Here is a 17,039-nt window from a genome sequence, read left to right as displayed (position 1 = left end):
TGAACGCTCTCCCCTCAACTGAAAGCCTGAACGCCATCATGTTTGGTTTTTGTCCCGCCCGGGCACTCGATCGGCAGCACAGCACAGCGCTCTCCCCATGCGTGCACGCCATGCCATTATTCATTGTGGTGTAGCCATGGATGGACATGGGTGTGACCGCCGTGTGAGTCATCGGCACCCATTACTACTGGGCTGCCCCGGCACCCGGCCCCCGGCCGTCCCATTACTCCCCCACAGTGACGATGCAGCCCCCCTCCAGTACCACGGCGACGCGAGAGGATGCATCGTCCATTCAAAATCTCGTACGCCTTCCGCCGTGGAAAACGCTGTCACGCACGTACCCGGCCGCGTCACAGGAAACTTTGGAGAACTGCGCGCCGCTGAAACCTTGTCATTCTGTGAGCCTGTCAGGGTCGTCGTCGTAGGTTCTGGCTCGTCTTTCGTGCGTGTAGACAAGGACCGGAAGAAGCAAAGATGACGCGACGCGAGTTGGGACTTGGGAGAGGAAATGTGATCAAATGATCCGGCCGCTCTTTGTGGCGAGCAGATGGAATGGAATGAATGGGCTTGATGATGAGGATTCAGTGTGGCGGGTTACTGCAGCTGCACCGGACTGTCCAGTCAGCTCCCTTCACTGCAGGCCGCCAGGGCCAGGTTGCTGTTTCCGGCGGTCACCGCGGCACGTGACGCCGGCCGTGCACGCTCTGCTCCTGTTATCCAAGATGCAAGACGATTGATGACTTGATCAATTAGAACAAAACCAAAACGTTTTATCATACGTTTTACAAAGAGGAAGTGTTTATTCTTTTGTCCCGATTTCCCCGTACAAAACCACCCTGCTCTTGTTGCCGGTTTGCCCAGGCAATCGTCGTCCCGGGAAACCTGGCCTCGTGGAGCCGTGATTGATTGAAACGAGATGGGTTGCTTGAGATCAAAGGAAAGATTACATTGCTCCTAGTGATCGCTAATCCTAGGCTGAAAATTATATTGCCGAGCGATGGGGTGGAGTGGTTCATCGCACTTCGCGGAGAAGCAAGCAGCGTCGTCTTGTCTCGAGCCTCGAGGTTAGGTGAGGGTTACAGGTCACTGCTGCTGCACCCCCGTCTGTTGCGTGATGGCACGAGCAAACCGCTCGCTAACCAACCTCTCCTGTCAAGGAACCTAGGACGATACAGTACAGTCGTACAGAACGTGACGTGACAGTGACATGCACGCACGCAAGTGTCTGATTCAATCAGAACCGATCATTCCATCACGCACGTGATTTAGTGAGGCGATCAGGCAGGCAACTTCGTACACAGGATTGGAACTATTAAGGTGTGGTTAGCTTGACATGTCCGTGTAGCTTTTGGTATGTGAATTGGAACCATGCATGATAGATACATCAAAGCAAGTGATTTTTTGTTATGCAAAGAGATCGAACCAAGTGATGTGATGCTCAGCTCAGCTCAGCAGTTGTTTGGCATTAGCCTTTTCAGGCGGCGTCATCAACCTTTTTTATAGAGTGAAAAGGGCACTAAAAGTTGAAGGGCAGAGGTCGGCTAGCCATGCTACAAAGAAAAATGCTTCCTATGCCTGCTAGACGGATCGATGTCCATCGGTTTATCGAAGCCACTCCGTGTCGTACGCTACCACCCATTCTACACAGCATTTCATACTCTACCACATGCGCGGTGAGTGGTGACGGTGTGGCGCCTACTACAATGGTGTAGTGCTAGCGCCTCAGCGCCGGATCGGACGTGCACGCAGGTGAGGTGACGATGACGCATCCGCCGCCCTGCGTGCCGCAACTAACCACTGTCGTATCCTCCGTTCCTTCTCCTGCCGCATTCGAGGCTCCGTGCCCTGCATCTTGAGGCTTGAGCTGCTAGCGTCAGCCAGCCGGGCTCACAGGGTTTCTTGTGCACTTCCTTTGTCCATATACCATACACCCTCAACCACCCACCACCAAACTGGGAGACAAACACTTGATGCCCGTAGAACTAGATTGCTCTCACTGAGTGAGAGCCTCTCAGATTGTGATGAAATTATGTGCTTCCCAGATGGATCTGCACTCCGGGCCGGCCATACGATCTTTTGATCGGTCGCGCTCGCAACAAATTCCATCATCCAGTCAGCAATAATCAGTCACCATGCGTTGCCCTGTCAGTGACAGAGTGACCACTGCCAATCATTAGCCCGCGATTCTGATTTTTCTTTCGTTTTCTTTTTTAAAAAAAGAAGAAGCTTTCTCAAAAGGGCTCCATTAATACCACGAATTAAGACAGAAGTGGCCGTACCGCCGCTGGTCCCGAATCCCGAGGCAATTATGAGCAGTGACCACCGTAGCTGAATGAAAAGCTTTTTCCTGCAGCAGCAGGCAGGCACACACTTGGACTGTGGACACTGCCGCCTCGCCTCGCCTGCCCTGCCCCTTCGTCCCCCTCCATCATGCTCGCTCGCGCCTGCCCGCCATCCCATGGCGCAGCTGCAGCGGTAGCTGAAATCCTCGCTCCCCACCCATGACCGACGCCATGATCCATCCATCCCTGGCTGCTTGATTGCTGGGGCACTTGATGACCATGACCTCGCCCGCCCTGCAGCAAAATGATGTGTCCACGTTGCAGCCATCACTGCTACTGCTGGTATCATGGTGGTGTCCACTCACCTCACTTGTGTGTCAGCTGGGTTACCTGTGAATAGACATAGGACTGAGTATGGTATACAGGTGTCAAGCTGACTTGTCCGCCTCTGCATGCGCCAGAGCATTCAAGTGATCTGAATCTTGCAATCGGGGACTTTTTAGACCTTTTGAACTGAATTGTCCATCTTTCATTATATTTTTTAGGCGGCAACGGTGGGCGGAGATCGCCTACCTGAACTCAAATTAACTAGGGGCAAGCCCCGATGGTGTTTACAACGGTGACGCGGCGCGTTAGGAGTACACAAGGGGGAGGGAGCAAATCACTCAAAAGCGAAAATTACACAAAAATGGTGGAGAGCCAATCATCTAGGGGTTGAGGTCCAGCCGCTGGGGAGCCCTGATGGCCCATAGCCGCGCAAGGCTAGCCACCATGGCGGCGCAGTCCTAGTTCACCCCGTCGAACACCATTCGGTTGCGGCTATTCCAGATGACCCATAGCAGCAGCAGAGAAGTTGTGTGGCAGAGCTTCTCGGAGGGCAGGGGGACAGCGTCGTGCAGCTCGTGCAGTCCTTGAGGAGGCATCCCAAGGCTGACCGCAGCCCAGAAGGCAGCGACGTGGGGGCAGGTGAAGAAGAGGTGTTCCAAGTCTTCCAGTGAGTCGGGGCAGTAGGACAAAGGTCAGTCCCCAGCCCGCCATGGTGATGAAGAAAGCTCCTAGTGCGAGTGTTCTCGTGGCGCAGGATCCAAAAGAAGACCCTCACCTTGACAGGCACGAAGTTGTCCCAATTGGCCTCCGCGAGCGGCGCGCCGCACCCGGTTCGCTTGAGCATCCGGTACACTGCCCCGGAGCGGAAGGCGCCTTTATGCCCCCAGAGAAGGTGACAACGGTTCGCCAAAGCCCCAAGGCGGAGCCCGTCAAGGCGGCTGCAAAGGGCAGAGAGCTCCGCAGCGGTAGCGGTGCTCAAGCGTGGTCGCATGGGGAGGGAGAGCGCCTCGGTCTGAAACGCAGCAACCACTGTGATGTCCGGCGCTGTGCAGTGGGAGTACAGCGAGCGTCCCGGCCGATGACCAGTTGTCGTGCCAGAAGAGGGTAGAGTCGCCCCACCTGAGTGCCATGCCGGTGAGCACCCTGTGGAGGGGGAGTAGCACTTGGAAGACAATCCATAAGGACGTTGGAGGCGAGCGGCATTCCGGTGAGTACCAGAACTTGACCTAGTCCGCCCAAGGGTTACTGTGGTCATGACGAGCTTGTCCAGTGCCTTGAGCAGGAGGCAGGTGTTCTAAATTTCAATGTCGATGATGCCGAGGCCATCCTCCTCCTTGAGCCTGCACGTCATCGTCCAAGTGACCTATTAATCCCCACCAGAGCAACGTGGAGCACCTTTCCAGAGCATGCCTCAGCAGGGCTTGTCAATGCACTCGATGGTGGACAGAGGTAGGCGGATCACCGCCATGGCGTACACCGGCTTCAGATACATGACCGCATTGGCCAAGATCAGGCACCCACCACGCGTGAGGAGTTGCACGCGCCAACTTGGGATACACCTCTTGACGGGGATGGCCAGTTTGTCAAGGACGCATGCAGGGAGCTTGGCGTTGGAGAGTGGGAGGCCCAGGTAAGTTTGGTGGAAGCAGCCAACCGCACAGCCCAAGATTCCGGCGAGCAGGGTAGAGTGCTCAGGCTTGACGTGGATTGGCACAAATGTGCTCTTGGAGAAGTTGATCGTGAGGCCCGTGGATGCCGCAAACATGTCGAGGACCAGCTTGAGCAGGCGCACTTGAAGCTCCTCCGCGCGGATCAGGATGAGGGTGTCATCCATGTATTGGATGACAGGACATTCCAAGTCATCCACTAGCGGGTGCTTGAGCATGGTGGAGGCAGCGGCGGCAGTGATCATCCGGAAGAGGAGGTCAGCGATGATGATGAAGAGGTACGGGCTGAGGGGGTCGCCTTGCCGCAGCCCCCGGCAGCAAGGAATCCACGACCCAAATATGACATTCTGGAGCACCGCGGCACGCCTAGTCGTGAGCAGCGTGCTCATCCATCGACGCCATCACTCATCGAAGCCTATCTGCGGGTTAGAGATGAGGCTAGGCACAACCCCTTGCAGCCGGTTGGTGAATACCTTGGCAGCCAGCTTCGGCGCACAGTTTTGGAGACTCATGGGGTGGAACCCATTAGCAGTGGTGACGTCCAGCTTCTTGGACAGGAGGATGATGAGAGCTTGGTTGATCCACTCTAGTAACACGTCACCACAGTGGAAGGCATCCAGGAACATCAAGACGGCATCCCCAACGACCGGCCGAAACGCTCTATACAAGGCTGGGCCGAAACCGTCCGGCCCAGGGCTGCTGGCCGTGCGTATTTGCCAGAGGGCTTCCTTGACCTCTGAGGCCAGGAAGGGTGCTTCGAGAGAGGAGAGAATGGCAACGGGGTCGAGCAGATTGGCGATGGGAGGAGGCAGGTCAATTTCCACCGCTGCCCCGAGGAGGGCGGAGTAGAAGTCGTGCAGGACGCGTTCCTTGGCCGCGTGCATGTAGACCGAGGTGCCACCATCATGGAGCACTTGGATCTTGTTGCCGCGGAGACGTGCGGAAGCGGAGGCATGGTAGAACCCGGTGTTATCATCACCGAGCTTGCATAGACGAAAGGTGTAGCGCTGCTTCTAGTAAGTCGCCAGCTCCTTGACCACGCGGGATAGGCGCTCCACCACCAGCCGCCGGAGAGTGAATTCCGACACAGTAAGTGGTCGCGCCTCCTCTAGGAGATCAGTGAGCTCGATAAGGAGGGTGCAGGCCGTGACGATGTCGTTGGGCTGGGCCTTTGCACAGGCCTATTCCTTGCATTCCACACGCGTCCGCTTGAGGCAGCGCACCAGGGAAGTCGTTGGCTCGCAAGCCGCGTTCTGGGGGTAGTCCCAGACCTCGTAGACGAGGTCGCGGAAGGTAAGGTCGAGCCCCCAGGCCTTCTCGTACCGAAAGACCTGGGAGACCGGAGCCGTCGATGAGGTGGTGACCAGCAGCGGCACGTGGTCGGAGGTGGGACACGGCGGTGAGTAGAGCATAGAGTTGAACAGAGCCGCACCCCACGCCACATTGATGAAGGCGTAGTCCAGGTGCACGAGAGTTGGCATGGCGCGTTGGCTAGACCAGGTGAAACAGCAATCCAACAGCGGCAGCTCTTGGAGTAGCAGAGCATCGACCGCGTCGTTGAAGAGCGTGGCACCAGCGACGTCGAATCGGTCATTGTTCTTGTCCTCAGGTGCCCTAGCGATGTTGAAGTCCCCTAGGATTAGCCAGGGACACGTACATTGCGCAGCCAGCTGCGCGAGCTCATTGAAGAAGAAGGGTCGGGACGCAACATCGCAAGGGGCATAGACGTTGGTGACTGCTAACGGCTAGGCATCCGCCGCTACCAAGAAGAAACAAGTTAGAGAAAACTGCAGCTGGAGAGAGTGGGAGAGCAACGCCGCACACGGGTTTCAGGGCATGAGAATGCCACCAGAGGCATCCGCAGCATCCTTGGTGATGAAGAACGAGACCCCGGGGGAGGGGAAGGGGGAGAGATTGTGGCCTTGAACAGAGATGGTGCCGCCAGTTTGGTCTCTTGGAGGCAAAGAACACTGAGGTCGTGATTGGCAAGGTTGTTCTTCACGTCCTGGCACTTATCAGTATCCCATAGTCCATGAACATTCCAGCCACAGATAAGAAAACATCGAGTTCTATTCATGGCACAGCATGAACACTGATTACAAAAGCACGCCGGGTAAGACCGCATGCAGGCGGTGCACCAGGCGAGGGAGCAGAGACAGAGAAGCAAAAAATAGACAAAAGAGGCTCAACCTAGGGGGGGCAGAACGAGGCGTGGCCAGTGCTGGAGTAGGCGGTGTTGACGCTCGCTAACATGTGTCTTGGATGGACACCGCCGCACACGCAGCATCGAGCGTAGCCATAGCCATCGCGTTGAGATCGCAGGCTGCACCGAGAGCGCGAAACTCGAGGGTGTTGAGGGGGGCCGAAGTAGAGGGAACGTGCGCAGGAGCGCCACCCAGGTGGGCAGCCTTGAGGTGTTCCGCCCTGGGCAGCGTCGTCACGCACAGCGGGTTCTCCAGGGCCCGCACTCACGCTCTGGGAGGGCGTAGTGGGACGGGTACGGCAGCAGGTGCAGCACGCGCGCGCACCCTTGTGGAGAAGGAGCCATGAGTGGGGAGGGCTTTGCGATAGCCGGGACGGCCTCGGCAGCCGAGGCAGCACCCATGGTGTGCGCAATGCTGCAGACAATCGCAACGTCACAGATGCGAGGAGTAGCATAGGCCTGGTAGCCAAGCTCCTGTGGCCCACGGGGGGTGACAGCGACGGGGTGGATGATGTTGACGGAGCCGGAGATGAGGTTGACCAAGGGGATGCCACGGACATCGACAGCACCGACGGGCTGGACCAACCGGGGGACCTTGAAGTAGGCGAGCTCCCCCATGGGACTAACAAGGAGGAGGTAGACGTTCCTCGCAGTCACAGGTGCTTTCATGGACACGAGACGTGGGAACTCCAGGCAGGTGAGCACTGCCTCCGTAGGTTCGACCTGGGCAGGGTCGGGCGCCGGGATGCCATCAAGGGCAGCACCGCGCACACGGGGTGCAGAGCTGCTAATGCTAGAGGCAACCATCGTTGGGGAAGAGCCTAAAGGAGCAGCCGCGCAGCTGGCGGGAGGGGAAGCGACGGAGGTCCTCCCACCGCCACCAGCACCCGCACTGGGGTCGACATTAGGGGCGCCATCAGTGGAGTCGGGCCCCCGCTCCAACGCGCAGCCAGCAGACGTGCGCGATGGAGTATGCGTCGGAATCAACCTTGAGGTAGAGGCTATTGGGGATGCTGGAGAAGCTCTCATACCTAGCGGTGATGATGATGGAGGTAAAGTTGATCTCGGCAAGGTAGAACTGGGAGATATGCGTTGGGTTCGCCACTACACCCATGGCAACGTGGATATCTACGCGGTTCTAGTGCTGGACCAGGAAGCGCTCCAGGGCCAGTGTGGTTTAGCCACCATGCTTAAAGGACCCCTCGAACTCCGTCTCGTTGGGGCGCTCGAAGTGGACGATGAACTTGAGAACCAGCAAGTCCTCACCATCGACCGTGGTGTCACGGACAGTAGGGGAGTTGAAGACGACGACCCTAGTGCCGCGCGCGGAGGAGAGGATCGGATGGAGCTCTTCGTTGGGGATGTTGCCGAGGAGGAGCGCACGGCGGACAATGGAGGCAGGGTCGAGAGCGTCCGGACTGACGAACGCATAGGCGTAATGCCCCAGTGCAGCCCAGTTCACCAGAGTCATGAAGACGTCGTGCTAGTCATCACGGAAGGGCTCGAAGTCGCTGCCAATAGCGGGCGAGGAAGACACCGAGGAGGCTGACGGGGAGGAGCCAGGGGCTATCGCGGAGGCAGTAACCCCGTCCGGCTCCAGGGTAGAGCCGTCAGGCTTCGCGACGGGTGGCGTGACTGCGACCTCCAGTGGTGGGTTCACCGGTGGGGGTGGTGATGCCGCCCTAGGTGGCGCAGGGGGCGATGTCGGGAGGGTAGCCGCATATCCGAAGGCCCCCATGGATCCGAGGGGCAGTCCACGGGAGGAGGGGGTGGGGGGTGTGGCGAAGACAACGTGCGGTGGCAGCTGGGCAGAGGGTGGCCCGACATGCTTGCGGAGCGGCGGGGACAGAGCGAGCAACGGGAGAAGCGGTGGTCGGAGCGCCCACAACCACAACACTGGATAGGATCCCAGCACGCAACAAAGGAGTGATCGCGCGAGAGGCAGCGGAAGTAGCAAGGGGAGCAGGGCGTGGACTCCGAGGTGGCATGTGGGCGGTGTCAGTGAACGATCGGAGCTCGCAGAGGCGCCCACAAGGAGCAACAGTGCCTAGTCGCATCGGAGAGACCAGGGCAGGCGGGGGGGGGGGGCAGGGCGAGTGTGACAACCCTGCAGGGGATACGGTAGAGGGGGTAGGCAGGGAGCCCGACGGAGCGGGAGGGGGGAGGCGCGGCCATGCCAGAGGGAGAGGCGGGGTGGACGTCCGCGCACAGAGCATTAAACTTGATGGGACAGGAGGGAGGTGAGGTGGAAGGAGTAGCGGGTGATGATGAGGTGGAGTCAGGCGTGGGCCTCGAAGAGACAGTGGGGGTGGCAAAAGGGGTGGAGACCTCAAGGCAAGGGGCCCCGGAAGGGGCCAACCCACCTGGGAGGCGGAAATCAATGCCGGTTTGAAAAAATACCCGTTGAATGACGGCCAACTTGGAAGGGAGGATTGCAAGGGGGATGCCGCCGAAGGAGAGTCCGGGTGGTAGAGGACGGCGGTGGCGGCCTCGAGGCTGGAGACAGCGGTGGAGAACACACCGGGAAGAGGATTAGTCACGGAGAAGCGATTCGAGGGTGAAGAGAGGAGGAAGGTGAGGACGGCTGCAACCCAGGAAGAGTTAGCATGGGAGTACCAGCGCCATGGACAACCTAGAGGGTGGTAGGCAGAGAAAGAGGCAAGGAGGGAGAGAGAGGACGGACAACGGAGATGTGGAAGTCAAGGAGGACATCGACAAAGAAGAGGATGTCGGGACGGGGAGGGAGAAGGAGGGGGCGAGGTGGAGGGCGGCGGGAAGGAGGAGCAACCGAGGGAGGGGAAGGGGAGACGACTGAGGGTGGAGGGAGAAGAGGAGGAAGGACGGCAGCGTGAAGGGCGAGGGGGACGCCACGGTGGCGACGAGGGGCCCACCGTAGCCCCACTGTGCCGCCAACCGGCAGGCCCGCCGGTCCGCTTACCAGCAGGGTCGCCGCGGAGGCGACGGATCTAGGCGCCAATTCCCGGAGCCGGCCGGGCAAGGGGAACGACCGCGAGGAGGGGTGGGAAGAAGGGGAGGGAGAGGGGGGGAGGGCAGGGCTGTAGCCGCCGGTGCTAGAGGGGCGGAGCCGGCGGGGTGGGAGGCAGTCGATGCCGGAGTGGTGGAGCCGGCTGGCAGGGAGGCCGGGGGAGCCGGGTCAGGAGGACGCGACATCCCATCTTTCATTAGGTGATTCACAATTGCGTGGAAAAGGGAAAGGAAAGTGTAGTACAGTACATGGGATGCCTATGGGCTATGTCAGAAAGCTGGTTCCATTTTGGTTTCAGTTTTTCTGAAACCGATTGTACTCGTACACACTAGAAAATGAGCTGGGTTCTCTTCGAGGGAACATATATATCCCCATGCCGTGTTTTCTTTATCAGCCAATAATTGTTTCCCGGAGGAAATGGACGTACGTCCAATACTAGTCAGATCTGATCAAGCATTATTTTTCTGCAGAGTACTCGTAGGATTATGTCAGAGGTTAACAACAGGCAGCTGCTGATGCCTGCCAAACTGCAGCAGCCATGCTGTGTAGTCTGTAGTGAAGGAGTAGCCCCATGACCCATACCGCCCATATGTCTCATGTTCTAGCAAGTAGTTTGGTACTTTGCGAGCAAGCAGCTACACTACATGGTTATCGTTTTTGTTTTGTACTTCCTCCGTTCCAAATTATAAGCCATTCCAACTTTTTTTGGAGAGTCAAACCATTTTATGTTTGATCAATCAAAATTATAGAGAAAATCACAAAAGTTTATGATACCGAATAGATATACTATGAAAATATATTTAATGAAGAAACTAATGGTACCTATTTGATATCATGAATGTTAGTACTTTATTGTATAAATTTGATCAAACTTGAGATGTTTTGACTCTTAAAAAAGTTGGAATGATTTGTAATTCGGAACGGAGGAAGTATCCATCAACGATAATTACAGGAGTGCATGCATCTCAGGGAGCACTTTTCCTGACATGGGCCAGCAGCTGGAGACCACATTGGAGGAATGGAGGCCTGGCTCTGATGGCACCGACAGTTTTCTCTTCCCTCCCTGTCCACACTGTCATTTGGTAACGATGGCATTATTCTTGTTATGCTTCAGCAGGAAGCATGCAGTTCCAGGAATATGCGTTACAGCGTTAGCCTGATTCACTATTTTCAAGGATTTTTTTTGTTTCAAACGAACAGAAAGTACGCTGAAGTTTCCAACATTTTGGCAACTGAAAGTGACCTCAAGATAGCCTCTCTCTACCACTTTTTCTTAATATAAAAATCTCTTTACCACTTTGAGCCCCTGCTTCCTTCTGCTTTTGACCACCATCCCATTGCCCCCAGATCAGGAAAACATCAGAGCATACTTCCTCATTCCGTAACCTAGGGGAAAAGGGCATATTGTTCCACACTCACATGCTCCTGAATCCTGATTTCCAAGGATGTACACCTGCATTGAGTTTTCTGACCACGCATGCATCAGCATCCGCATGATTGCCACTAATACAGCAGCATAGCGCGTTTAACTGTTCCTAGTACATTGTTGCTCCACACCAAGCAAAAGAAGATATCAGCATATTTAACAAAAAAAAGGAAGAATCACTCAAAGCACTCAACATGCATGCACTTGGAGGATGCAGAACAAGGCACGTTCGATGCAACATTGCGACGCATTTACGATTCAGCATGACGCCCTGTCGACTCCACACAGGTCTCAGCGGCGTTCATCTGAACAAAACCAGACCAGATTTACGATGCACTGTGGATGACAGTGTGTGTGGTATAGCATAGCAATGCATAACATTGATGTGGCGCTTGCTGCTCTCTGTCCTTCAGATTCATCCACTATAGTAGCCTGCTGCTGCGATGACCGAAAATTTAAGGGTTTAATAAATCAGAACGTGACACTAAACAAATCAGAAAATGACGCTGAATTAACAATCGTCTTCCATTGTGGAAACGGGAGGAGGGAAAAAATGGAATGCCAGTATTGACTGGGATGGGATGACATGTGGGCCTGGTGTACATAATCGTGGTCTCCCTTCCACATGGCAGTTCAGCTGGCTGCGAATGGTGACTCCATTTTCGTCAGTCCATCGCCGTGCATCTGCTGAAAGCAAGGGGCGCTACATGGCAAATATCCTGTGCTCCAGTCTCCAGAAGTCCAGATCTACCGCTGCGCAAACTGGCGATGGAAGGGAACGATCGTAGCACGCGGGACACGCCAAAGAAATCACTTTCTCCCTCCCTCTCCCTCCCTCTCCCTCTCTCTCTCTCTCTCTCTCTCTCTCCCAGCTCGCGGGAAAAGCCGCCCCGGGAAACCAGCAAAGAACCCTCGGAACGACGAGGACAAAACCGCACACCAGACCGCGCACGAGAATGGCCGCCGGCGCCAGACTCCACCCGCCCAGCTGCAGCGCTTCACCCGGTTCAGGCTTCACGTTCCTGTAGAAATTGACCGCCCGCCAGAGGGGATAGATAATCTTGAAGTGAGGCAAAAGAGGCAAGAAATTACTCGGGAATCGCGCTATGATTTCGGCGTTTAATCTTGGCTCCCGATTCAGCGTGGGGCTAGGGGTCAAATGCGGGGCCTCCCTCCGAGTGCTTCCATTCCCATGGCGCCTGCTATGATTTCTTGCCAAATCCCCCGCGCCGTTGCCTCCCCGAGAGAGTAGAGCAGCAATCCCCCCCGGGTCGTCTCATCTCTCTCGCTCTCTCCACTCGCATCGCTTCCTTCTCCCTCCGCTGCCCTCCCGCAGCCGCCGCCGCCCCGTGGATCCTCCACTGAGGCGCACGGACGGAAAGAGGCCAATGGGTTTGGTTCGGTCCATTGGCTCCATGTAGGCGCATGGTTCGCTCACTGCAGATGCCCTGCCTAACCCCGCAATTCGTCGCCGGTTGCTGATCAGTCGAGCTCCTGATTTGGAGCTTTTTGGGGGATTTTCTTGGGGGCCCATGGGCGTGTTTCGTTTGCTGCCCGGTTTGGCCGTGCATTAATAGCCGCTTCCTTGTGATAGTCCTCTCCCTCCCTCCCCTCTCCTCTCGCTCGTGTCCTTGGTTCTGTTCTTGGGAGTGGCAGCCTGGTTCTGGCAACAAGAGTTCTTGGAGAGCGTCCTGCGCCGTTCCGATGGGTTGCTTCGGGTGCTTCGCACCGGAGGCGGACGAGGGAGACGGGGACCACAAGCCCTCCAAACCCGATGATTCATCAGGTCCGGGCTCGATTTCCATCCGCAGTGTGTTCGGCCAGGTTTCATGGCTTGGATTGTTTGCCTGATTTTTGCTGGGAAACAGGGGCTGATGCGAGGAGAAAGGTGGCGCCGGATGTGGCCAACGGCTACGCGCACAGCTTCACCTTCAAGGATCTGCTTGTGGCGACCGGCTACTTCAACGAGGCCAATTTCATAGGGGAAGGTGGATTTGGGAAGGTGTACAAGGGCAAGATCAATGGCCAGGTGAGCTAAAAAAGACTACTTTTTGACAGTTTTTGTGGCTCATGGTTTGATTTTTCCTAATGTCTTTTCCTTTTGTGATGTGCAGATGGTGGCGGTGAAGCAGCTCGCTCAAGATGGTGTGCAGGGGAGGAACGAGTTCTTGGTGGAAGTTCTCATGCTGACAGTGCTCAACCATCCCAATCTTGTCAGCTTGGTCGGGTTCTGCGCTCAGGGGGACGAGAGGTTGCTCGTGTACGAGTACATGCCGTTCGGCAGCCTGGAGAGCCATTTGTTTGGTAACTTGTTCTCATCAAACTTTCTGCTTCTTGTCTGGAGCTAATGTGCAGTGTTCGTCTCAAAAAAAAAAGTGTATGCAGTGTGCTTCTGGAGTTGGTATGTTCGGGGGTCTGTATGTTTTATGTCAATTGAAATGGTTGGCTACTTTTTCCATTGGCTTTTGTGATACTTCTCTGCATTTGATTCCTTGCATGTTTTAGATGACAAGCTGCTCTAGCATTTTACGGTCTAGTATTCCTTCATTTGGGCAATGTGCTTTCTTAAGCAGTAAAGAAAGGGGAAAAGATAACAGGGGCAACTAATTGAAGATTGCAGCACCCTAATGCGAAATTGGATGGGATAAAAGATAAAATCAACTCCCTTGTATGCCTTTTCATTTTCAGTTCAAGAAATGGATGACATTGTGTCCTTTGTTCCTTTAAAAGCTTTCATCAGATGATGTTCTAACTTTTCTGCTACTAGGAATACTATTACTGTGGCCTGTATGTTCTTTGCTTCAGTTTTTGTTCACTCTGAACAGACTATTTTTTTAACTGAAATCCTAATCAAAATGTAACCAGTTTCATAATGAAATGTATTGCAACACCTTTCCTCCCCAAATCACTCAAAAGCTCACCTAACATGTAGGAGACGTCTACACATGCCTACCAAAGCTCATCCTTGCACCTTACTACGTGCACTGAGTCAGATGCCACTCAGTTCCTATATGGAACTATCCACCATACCAAAGCTCGGGCAACACTGGCTAATCCAGTTGATCTGGTTATTACATGAATAAATCACCATTAGTATGATAATCACAATAACATTTTAGGAGGTTGTAGGCAAGAATCTTGTGATTTTGAAGTATGACCCTTCGTGCTACTATTTTATAATGTAAGCTAGGCACCGATTGTGCCAGTAAGCACAAAATAACCTACTATTACAAATTTATGCCAGTAATGTTCTAGCCCTGTCGCTGGAAAACAAAAAGTAATGAAGTTTCACCATCTGATCTTTTGTTTCCATTGCCTTCTTTATTTGAATCCAGGATGTCTTTTCAACTCCTTCAAAAGCTAAGGTTTTTTATTTGTACCAGGATCATGAAGAAAAATTGAGGATCCTATTTAATGTGTTAACTACTGCTTCACACCCTTATGTTACTTTTCGTAGGAAGCTATTTTCCTTCACATTCATATATTTTAGCACTTGAACTGCAACTCTATGTTTTTTGTTTATCTTTCAACAATATAAATGCACTTGTTTCAACATGCCTTTGCGGTTTGCACCTCCTTTTCTTAGAAGCAACCGATATGTCTGCTAGCTGTCAAAACTAATGGATGAGAATGCTGGTTGTTTGTCTATGTTGCAAGCTGTCAAAACTGTGGCATTTTCTCTTGGAGTGAGCCAAGAAAATAGTGTTCCTTGCTATTGTTTGCCTATGTATTGCCACAAAGTCAGAGTTCTAGGCTCCAGCAACTGTGCTTCATTTAATTATTTTACTAAGTGAAGAACTAGATAAACTTTGTAAGCTCAGCAATGTTATTTAATAACTGTATAGTCAAACCAGTGAACCACCTATTCTGTGAAAGGGTGCAAGTGCTAACGTTGTACTGATTTCTATCATGCAACCAACACAAAGTGTTTGTAATAATTGTTTGTTTTAGAGTTTGAGACCTGGAAAACCCCCTTATTCTAACAGACTGTGCCAAAATTGTTCAGCCACATAATACCTAAGGCTAGCCAAATTGTCCCCACAAAGAATTATTGAAGTCCTGAGGTTCTCATGTCTTGTCTCATGCCTGAACATGACATGTTCTTCCTGATGATAGCAGTGCTAGGCATGGGTATCATGTGAGCCCTTGAAGTTCTATGTTCTTTTTTTGTATTTTTTGTATGAGTATTTAGATCTTTGTGTGCCCCCCTGTTTGTGTTGCTATGCTTAAGGATTGTGGCTGCTGTTGTTTACTACAAAGTTTGATGTAGCAGACAAATCATTTTAATATTTTAATGAAATATTTCCGTTGGTACCATTGCAAGTTTACGTTCAACGTATTTCTTTTGTTTTTCATTCGATTGACAGAGGTTTTCTTTCACCTTTGATTAGATGTGCCTCTTGGCAAGAAACCACTTGACTGGAACACACGTGTAAGGATAGCTGTTGGAGTAGCAGAAGGGCTTTCTTACTTGCACAATGTAGCTGATCCACCAGTCATTTACCGTGATATGAAAGCTGCTAATATTCTGCTTGGAGAGGATTTCAGTCCAAAGCTTTCTGACTTTGGACTTGCAAAAGTTGGACCTGTTGGTGACAGAACTCATGTGTCCACAAGAGTTATGGGTACCTATGGTTACTGTGCTCCTGACTATGTTGTGAGTGGTAAACTTACCATGAAATCGGACATCTACAGCTTCGGTGTCCTTCTGTTGGAACTGATAACTGGCAGGAGGATTTACGACGCGTCAAGGCCTAAACCAGAGCAGAGTTTGCTAACATGGGTAAGGACCTTTACCTTGTAATGTTTAAGATCATAGAAGGTCAAAAGTTTTTCATTCATGCAGTTCCTTATCATCTCTGAATTTTGCAGTCAAGGCCATTTCTGCATGACAAGAGGAAGTTCTACCGGCTTGCTGATCCAGCTCTGCTGGGCTGCTACCCGTCATCAGCGCTGAACCAGTTAGTTGTGATCAGCATCATGTGCCTCCAAGACCAGCCCCATGTTCGCCCTATCATCGCTGATGTTGTGATAGGCCTGAACCATGTCGCAAGCCAGCCATATGCCCCTGAACGCCCGCCGGTAGCTATGAGCTCCCCTGCGAACAGCGGGTCACCGCAATTCGTTGGCACGCCATCCAGAAGGAGAGGTGGTAGAAGGATGGCACAGTATGCATAGCCAAGATTGCATGCTTGTCTAGAAGAAGAGCAAGATATCTCAGTCAGATGAGACTGAGACTGTTAGGATTGTTGAGATTGAAGCCGTCAAATTCCATATAGTCAGAGCCTTTTTGATTGAGGAAGTGGTCTTGAGTGACCTGCTTGACAGAGTTCTAGTATCTTCTCTGAGGCTGATGGTAGGAGTTCAAGCTGACCATGACTATTGCTCTTTCCATGTGCTTTATTGTTTCCAGTTTTGAATTCTGTAGCTAGTGTACATAGGATCAGTGCCCTCTGTGGGGCGGCAAAAATGCATCAGTCCCAAGTAGAAAAGGGGAACAGTGAGACCCCTTTTGGGATGTTCTTCAAGTTATCAGTCATGTACAAAGTTCTCCTATTGTTTGGTACTTCGGTGCATGTTGGTTAGTAGATGCAATAAGTATTTCACAATTGCTGGTTAGTTGAAGAGGCAGAAAAACTATCAAATGTTGGACATTTGATATTTTTGAGCTGAATGCTGGTAAATTTGTAGAGTCAAAGCATATAGTCAAATGTCGAATATTTGATAATTGTGGGCTCGATGCTTTGGACATTAAATCATAGAGTCACAGCATTGCAGTTTACTAGCGTGGAACGATTCAAATCGTTGTGCCTGTGGTTTCCGGCCGTGGCGATGGGTGCAGGGCAATCGTACATGGCGTTGACGTGGCCTAGGCCAAACTGATGAATTGGTCCACAGAGCGGCCACGTCACTGGAGGCGCCACGACGATGCCTGTTGCTCGCTGCTTTGACCTGGTCGACGATCCAGAAGGCAGAAGCACACTGGTGCTGGGGCTGAGGGTTTTTTTTTTCCAGTGTCCGATTGGCGTTGACTTACGTCTTCTCCTCCAGACGGTTTACGCTTTCTATGGATTTTTTTTTACTGAAAATGGATAAGTCGATGCCCCAAAGAGATGGACAGTGATGTTAGGCACTAAGAGCATCTCCA

The 17,039-nt window shown here is 53.1% G+C and overlaps 2 protein-coding genes across 2 annotated transcripts; one reads left to right on the top strand and one right to left on the bottom strand.

Moving 5' to 3' along the window:
- Positions 1-4,020: 4,020 nt before the first annotated feature.
- Positions 4,021-4,665, bottom strand: LOC117835825 (uncharacterized). The gene has a single exon (XM_034715143.1). The coding sequence runs from the start codon at positions 4,663-4,665 to the stop codon at positions 4,021-4,023; it is 645 nt and encodes a 214-aa protein (XP_034571034.1).
- Positions 4,666-11,709: 7,044 nt separating this feature from the next.
- Positions 11,710-16,510, top strand: LOC117836356 (probable serine/threonine-protein kinase PBL21). Its single transcript, XM_034715761.2, has 5 exons — positions 11,710-12,677; positions 12,760-12,920; positions 13,006-13,195; positions 15,283-15,674; positions 15,764-16,510. Exons 1-5 carry the CDS (start codon positions 12,596-12,598, stop codon positions 16,067-16,069), a joined length of 1,131 nt encoding a protein of 376 aa, XP_034571652.1. The 5' UTR covers positions 11,710-12,595; the 3' UTR covers positions 16,070-16,510.
- Positions 16,511-17,039: the final 529 nt, after the last annotated feature.

The sequence above is a fragment of the Setaria viridis genome, chromosome 9 (genome assembly GCF_005286985.2).
Source record: "Setaria viridis chromosome 9, Setaria_viridis_v4.0, whole genome shotgun sequence".
NCBI lineage: Eukaryota > Viridiplantae > Streptophyta > Magnoliopsida > Poales > Poaceae > Setaria > Setaria viridis.
This window is presented reverse-complemented; position numbering and strand designations above follow the sequence as displayed.